The 7,624-nt window shown below is 45.0% G+C and overlaps 1 protein-coding gene across 1 annotated transcript in view; it reads right to left on the minus strand.

Annotated features, from left to right (window-relative positions):
* The window catches only part of TBC1D21 (TBC1 domain family member 21), a gene marked incomplete at its 5' end in the record, with an annotated part of 7,806 nt that extends 4,592 nt beyond the window's left edge, over positions 1 to 3,214 (minus strand). The window contains 4 exons of the mRNA XM_074329188.2: positions 719 to 819; positions 928 to 1,038; positions 1,528 to 1,622; positions 2,832 to 3,214. Coding sequence (XP_074185289.2) covers positions 719 to 819; positions 928 to 1,038; positions 1,528 to 1,622; positions 2,832 to 3,214 — 690 coding nt within the window. The remainder of the gene's footprint in view (positions 1 to 718; positions 820 to 927; positions 1,039 to 1,527; positions 1,623 to 2,831) is intronic.
* Positions 3,215 to 7,624: the final 4,410 nt, after the last annotated feature.

The following is a 7,624-nucleotide window of genomic DNA, read 5'->3' on the forward strand; positions in this document are numbered from 1 at the left end:
AGTGTGTCCGTGTGTGTGTGTGGGGTGGGAATGCAGAGATGTTTCAGGTGTGGCTCACAACACAGTTATGTGAGCCCAATTATTCCTCCCTCCCTCGTGCTGTGGGTCAGAACCAATCAGGGCAAAGCGCAGCGAGCACATTGTTGCAGGAAGGAAGATTGGGGTGAGAGTGGGTTCTGGGCAGCCTCTCACAGATCATGAGGAAAGTCTTTCCAGGAAGCAACAACTTCAAAAGCCCTCAACCTGGACAGTGCAGTGTGCCGACTGGGGAATACCGAGTGCTGGGTGAGCCTGGAATTCCGGTCATGTGAGGTGGGCAGTGATGGAGGACTTGAATGGCTGGCTGAGGTTATTGGATTTTATTCTGAAGGCCGTGGGGAGCCGTGGAGTATTTGTGGAGCAGAGTGTGTTTGGGAGAGGAATGCCAGGAGAGAGTACCATCACTGGGCCTGGTCAGCTATACTCTTTCAAGGTTAGATGAGAGCTGGACCCAGCTAGCTCCCTCCTCAACTCCAATGCTTGCCACCCCGCCCTAGAATACACCCCACTGGGGTTGGCATTGCCCTCCCAGGCTCCTCTGGGACTAGGAGCCTGGGAGGGCAATGCCAAAGGGCTAGAGGAAATAGCTGGGGCTGCCAATGCCTGCCTAACCTCAAGGGGCTGTTTGGAGACTTGGGAGGGGGAGGCGGTGGTCCCTGAGCTCAGGCCCAGCCCTTACTGTTTTCTGCAGGAAGAACTGGAAAAGCCAGAAGGTCTCGTGGTCATGTTCCAACATCAACTGGAAAAGCATCACCATCTCGTGGAAGCCCTGCTGGTACTCTGGGGTGGAGGGGGGCGGTGAGGAGGGGCGGAGCCTGGGCTTGGGCGGGGCAGGGATTCCAGGAAGGAACTGAGGAGGCTGAGCGGAGGCTCAGCGCTGTGATGTACCTGCTCGGGTGTTGCACACATAGCTCAGGAGCAGAATCTTCTCCAACTTCTTCTTGTCGATAAGAACGTTGCCCAGGGGGTCTTTGTCATAGAGTCTCTGGATATCGCATGCTGGGTTGGGAGCAAGGGACCGGTTGGTGGACCCTACAGCACCCAGGGTCCATGGGTGGGTTTATTCCCTTCAACCAACCCAGGGCATCCTGGGGAGGGGGCTGTGAACAGCCACCAGGCTCTATCCCTCACCACACCCTGAACTGCCTGGGTTTCTTCTCACTTCCAAATCTCTGACCAGGCTGTACCCTCTGCTGGAAATGTACCCCTTCCGTCCAATTCAAATCCAGCCTACTTGTAGGCCAAAGGTGGGAGAGATGAAGACAAACCAGCAGGACAGCATGTACCCGTGGAAACACGGTGCTGGGCATTTGGGGCACCCAGGAGAGATGGGCGGATGGATTAACCAAGGCTTAGCTGGCGAAATTCCAGGCACATGTCAAGGCAGCTCCTGGGCACCAGGGCCCCACTGCCCTGCACAAGACAGCAGAGGGGCAGGGATGGTGTCCGGCAGTCCTGCCTGCGCAGCCCTGCCCACCCTCTGCTTACTGATGTTGTTCTGAGTCTCTGTGAAGTTCCGGTGCAGGTTTTCCAGAAGCGGCTGAATCTTCTGGTACATCTGCCATAAGGCGTCGTAATTCTTCCTGTGAGAACAGGACTGAGGCTGAATGAGGCAGCCTTGCCTCCTGTCAAGTTGGGGACCCTGGACCATGCCTGCTGCCTGTGCCAGCCCTAACCATCCTCTGCTATGTGTCTGGAGTGCAGATGGGCATGGGTTTAACCTCGTGGTTCCGCAGTCCGACCCCCACACCTGAATCCTGGCTCTACAACTTAATAACTGGGTGTCTGCAACTAGGGTCAAGCCTTGGCAAACTCACTTTCTCTCTGAGCCTCAGTTTCTTCATCTGTAGAGTGGGATAACACTAGCACCCATGCGTCAGAATCAGAAGGACTGCATGAGGCAGTGTTTTGTGCTCATCATTTGAACGAGCTTAGGTGTTGTAGTAGGTTGAATGGGGACCCCCAAAGGATATGTCCATTCCCTAACCCCTAGAACCTGTGACTGTGACCTTATTTGGAAAAAGGGTCTTTGCAGATGCGATTAAGTTAAGGGTCTCAAGATGAGAACATTCTGGTTTATCCGAGTGGGCCCTAAGTCCAATGACAAGTGTCCTTACGAGAGATGCACAGAGGACAGACACAGGGAAAAGAGGAGAAGGTCCTGTACCAGGGAGGCAGAGAATGCAGTGATGCAGCCACACGCTAAGGGACAACAGGAGCCACCAGAACCTCCAAGAGGCAAGGAAGGACTCTCCCCTGGAGACTTCAGAGGGAGCACGGCCCTGCCAGCACCTTGCTTTTGGGCTTTGGCCTCCAGAACTGAGCGAGTGCATTCCTGCTGTGGTAAGATATCTGGTCTGTGTGCTGTGTTACAGCAGCCTCGGGAAACTGACATGTGCGGGCTCTCGTCAGACTCTGGCCTGGCCAGCTAGCCCTCAGGTCCCCTCTTGCCTTGGATTCTTCTCTGGCTGGCCCTGTGTGTCAATCTTCTCCACCTTACGAAGGAGACAGAGGCCCCAGGAAAGGGTGGGAAGGGATGGGATGGGATTGGGGGTGGGATAAGAGCAGTCGCTGGGGTCAAGCCCATGTCGGCAGTCTGTGCGCTGGTAAATGGAACTGGGGGGCGCCTCCTGTGTGGGGGGCCTGGGTCAGGAGTGCCGTGGGGATTTTGTTGCTCAGAATGAGAAGTCCATTGGAAGGAAGAAGACTGAGACTGCCAGGCTGGGGTGAGCACCCTCCAACCCTCCCCCACACACAGCCACCCTCCCCTGACAGGATCTGGAATGTTCTACCTCCTTGTGCTGTCCACGGTGAGCCTCTCATCCTGGGAACTCTGCCATGAGTAGTATCCTGTGAGGAACTTCCAGGCTTCTGTCCTCACAGAGGGGTGCAGACCCTGGGGAAGGCGGGGATGTGAGAAGTCATGGGTTCTCCAGATGCTGCCGTAAGGGCCCCTCCTGATGCCATGCCCCCCAGATCCAGGCCAAGGCCAAGGGGAACTTGGGGACCGTACCCTTTCCAGGATGTTAACACAAATGAAGTCTCGTGACTTGGCCAACTGACCGTTCTCGTCAAAGAAGCCGTCCCATTCTGTCTTGTCAATGGGCGGTTTTCTCTTCACCTGGCAAGGACAATACTTCAGCTCTCGGTCTCGGACCTCTGGCTTTTCTTCTAAGTGTGATTTTTAAATGATATACTCTGGATTTTGTAATGTGAATCTAAGTTCACATCCTTCTGACTCACTTCCGAAAATTTATCCTGAGGAAATTACTGGAAATATATAGAAAAATGCTGTATGCACAATAATTTTCATTGCATGCTACTTACCAAAATGGAAAATGCAAGCCCTCTAAATGTTACGCAATAAGAGAATGTTAAGTAAATCATGGTTTATATACTCAATGGAACATTATGACGCATATAACATGACGCTTACAGGGAATGAATGATAATCTGGAAAAATACAAATGTTGTCAGAAAGATGCAGAACCCAAAATTGCGTGTTCAGAATCTCTATGTACTATGCTCCATGTATGTCTGTTACATATTATAAAAACTATACCATTTATATCCTAATACATAGTGAATTAACCACTATAAAAATTCTGTTAGAAGGAAGACTAAAAAAGTACCCAAAAATCCACCTAAAACAACAGTGATTATTTTTAAATGATAGGATTATAAGTAATTTTTTCCTGTTTCTTGCATTTTCAAACTTCTCTGTAATGATGTATGCTGCTTTATTAATGGAAAAATATAAAATAAGCACTAATTAAACACATTCATGAGCTCCATTTTACCTTTCCTGGAAGAGTAAAGCAGTTTATCAAGAGGAATGTTTTCTAGTTTACATAAGGGATGTGTGTGTGTGTGTGTGTGTGTCTGGGGGAGGTGAGTGCACTGCATACAAAGCAATAAAAAAAGCTCGTAAAACAATAACTAGGAGTTCGAGTTCTTATTGAAATGACCTCCCATTTATATACACCTGAATATGCACATGTGTGACTCAAATTTAAATTTGCATGCCAGTCACCTGAGAATCTTCTTAAAATGCAGATTATGACTCAGAAGGTCTGAGGTGGGGCCCAAGATGCAGCATTTCGAATAAGCTCCCAGGGGCTGGCTGACGTGCTGGTCCACAAGAGTACTATGTTTCCCTGAAAATAAAACCTGACTGGACAATCAGCTCTAATGCGTCTTTTGGAGCAAGAATTAATATAAGACCGGGTCTTATTTTACTATAATATAAGACCGGGTAATATAATATAATCTAATAAAATATAATATAATATGATTTGATATCATATAATACTGGGTCTTATATTAATTTTTGCTCCAAAAGACGCATTACAGCTGATTGTCTGGCTAGGTCTTATTTTCAGGGAAACACGGAAGCAAGGCATTAGATGGTAAAAACAGCACTGGAAATTAAAAATAAGAGCACACAGGCCCAAATTTGGGATAATTTCCACTAAGTCCATGTTTAATAGGGATGTATTGAGCAATACACTTTAATAAAGCATACATTCTCTGTCTTCTGAACCAAAGTCGGACATATCGGCCCAAGAAGGTACAAAAAAAATCTCGGTGTTAGCTGCACCTTGGGAAGCACGATGTGCCCTGGTGCCCCCGTGGCACAGACACTGTCACCTGAGCCAGTCAGAGCCAGGCTCCTGCCCCTCTGAGAACGGTCGTGTTCTTATAACCTGCACTCAGCCAGACACTACAACTCAGCGTGCCCTGTGGCAGGGGCAATAGACAGTCAAGCTGTGTCCTCAGATCCCCAGTTATAAAAGGAAATGCGTGAACTTTAGGAATGCACTTCCATATGAATTTTAGTCAGTTGGTCAGTTTCTATAATGAAGACAGCTGTGATTTTGATGGGGATTTTGTTGAATCTATAGATCAACTTGGGGGGAATTGATAGCACCAGTCAGTCTTCTGACCCACAAACATAGTATATTTTTCCATTTGTTTGGGTCTTCTTGAATTTCTTCTTTCAGCAATGTTTTGTAGTTTTCAGTGTATAGGTTTTCTTTCATATGTTTCATTAGATTATCCTTAAATATTTATTTTTTTCGGGGGGAAACTATTGTAAAAGGTGTTATTTTAAAAATTTCAACTTCCAGTTGGTCATTGCTAGTATGTAGAAATACAATAGAATTTTATATATTGATCATATATGCTGAAATCTAGTTAATCTTTTTTTTTTTTTCTTTTTAAGATTTTTATTGGGGCAGGAGAACAGGACTTTATTGGGGAACAGTGTGTACTTCCAGGACGTTTTTCCAAGTCAAGTTGCTGTCCTTTCAGTCTTAGTTGTGGAGGGCGCAGCTCAGCTCCAGGTCCAGTTGCCGTTGCTAGTTGCAGGGGGCACAGCCCACCATTCCTTGCGGGAGTCAAACCGGCAACCTTGTGGTTGAGAGGACGTGCTCCAACCAACTGAGCCATCCGGGAGCTAAGTGGCAGCTCAGCTCAAGGTGCTGTGTTCAATCTTAGTTTCAGGGGGCGGAGCCCACCATCCCTTGCGGGACTTGAGGAATTGAACTGGCAACCTTGTGGTTGAGAACCCACTGGCCCATGTGGGAATCGGTAACCGGCAGGCTTTGGAGTTAGGAGCATGGAGCTCCAACTGCCTGAGCCACTGGGCCGGCCCTGAAACCTAGTTAATCTTATGTAATAGTTCTAGTAGCTTTTTTGGTGGATTCCATGGGACTTACTCTACAGGCCAAGGATCAGAAACTATCATCCACGGGCCAAATCTGCCTCCAACCTATTTTAGGATAAAGTTTTATTGGCATACAGCCATGCACGTTTATTCATGTATTGTCTATGGCTACTTTCATGCCACAATAGCACAGTTAAGCAGTTGCAACAGAAATGACACCCAAAGACTAAAATACTTACTATCTTGACCTTGACAGATCAAGGTTGCCATCCCTGACATAGATGATCACGTTGTCTGTCAATGAAGGCAGTTTAACTTCTTCCTTTTCAGGCTGGATGTCTTTTATTTCTTTTTCTTGTTTTATGTACTGGCTAGACTCTCAAGTTCAATGTTAAATAAACGTGATGACAGCAGGCCTCTTTGCTTCGTTCCCAATCTTAGAGTAAAAGCATTTAGGTTTTCGTGATTCAGCATGAAGTTAACTGCAGGCTTTTTGTAGCTGCCCTTTATCAGGTTCAGGAAATTCCCCTCTTTTCCTAGTTTGCTGGAAGGTTTCATCAGGAATGAACGTTAAATTTTTTCAAATGATATTTTGCCTCTATAATTTTTTTTTAGTTTGTTAATATGGGAAATTGTTTTCTTTTTACATTTTTAATATATATTTTTATTTTTCAGTTATAGTTGACATACAATATTATATTAGTTTCAGGTATACAACATAGTGATTAGACACTTAAGAAGTGATCACCCTGATAAATACCATCTGACACTATACATAGTTATTACAATATTATTGACTATATTCCTTATGCTATATTCTATATCCCCTTGTCTACTTTGTAACTACTAATTTGTACTTCATAATCCCTTCCCCCTTTTCACTCACTCTCCCAACTGCCCTCCCAGCTGGTAACCATCAAAATTATTTCTGTATCTATGAGTTTGTTTCTGTTTTGTTTGTTTGTTTATTTTATTCTTTGCATTCCACATATAAGTGAAGTCATATGGCATTTGTCTTTCTCTGTCTGACTTACTTCATTCAGCACAATACCTTGTTGGTCCATTCATGTTGTTGCAGTTGGCAAGACTTCATACATTTTTATGGCTGAGTAATACTCCACTGTATATAAGTACCATCTCTTCTTTATCCATTCATCCATTTATAGACATCCAGGCTGCCTCCATATCCTGGATATTGTAAACAATGCTGCAATGAACATGTGGATACACAGGTCCCTTCAAAGTAGTGTTTTGGGTTTCTTTGGATAAATACCCAGAAGTGAGATTACTGTGTCCTTCTTTGTTCCTTGTTATAACTTTTTCTTTAAAGTTTATTTTGTCTTGTATAAGTATTGCTACCCTAACCTTTTTTTCATTTCCATTTTCATGACCTATCTTTTTCTATCCCTTTACTTTCAACTTGTGTTTGTCTTTTGATCTGAAGTGAGTCTCTTGTAGCAGCATACTCATATGTAAGGATTTTGTTTTCTTATCCATTGAGCTACCCTATGTCTTTTGATTAGAGCATTTAATCCATTTACATTTAATGTAATGTTGGTAGGTATGTAGTCATTGCCATTTTATTAAACTATTTTTTATCTTTCTTCTTCTTGAAAAAGTCCCTTTAAAAGTTCTTGTAACACTGGTTTGGTGATGATGAACTCCTTCAGCTTTTTCTTGTCTAGGAAGCTCTTTGTTTCTCCTTCAATTTTAAATGATAGCTTTGCTGGGCAGAATAATCTTGTTATAAGTCCTTGCTTTTGATCACTTTGAATATTTCCTGCCAATCCCTTCTGGCCTGCAAAGTTCCTGTTGAGAAATTAGTTTACAGTTTTATGGGAGCTCCTTGTAGGTAACTAACTGCTTTTCTCTTGCTGCTTTTAAGATTCTTTGTCTTTAACCTTTGGCATTTTAATT

This window comes from Rhinolophus sinicus, chromosome 3 (assembly GCF_057876585.1).
Source record: "Rhinolophus sinicus isolate RSI-liver-muscle chromosome 3, RSI-T2T, whole genome shotgun sequence".
In the NCBI taxonomy this organism is placed as follows: domain Eukaryota; kingdom Metazoa; phylum Chordata; class Mammalia; order Chiroptera; family Rhinolophidae; genus Rhinolophus; species Rhinolophus sinicus.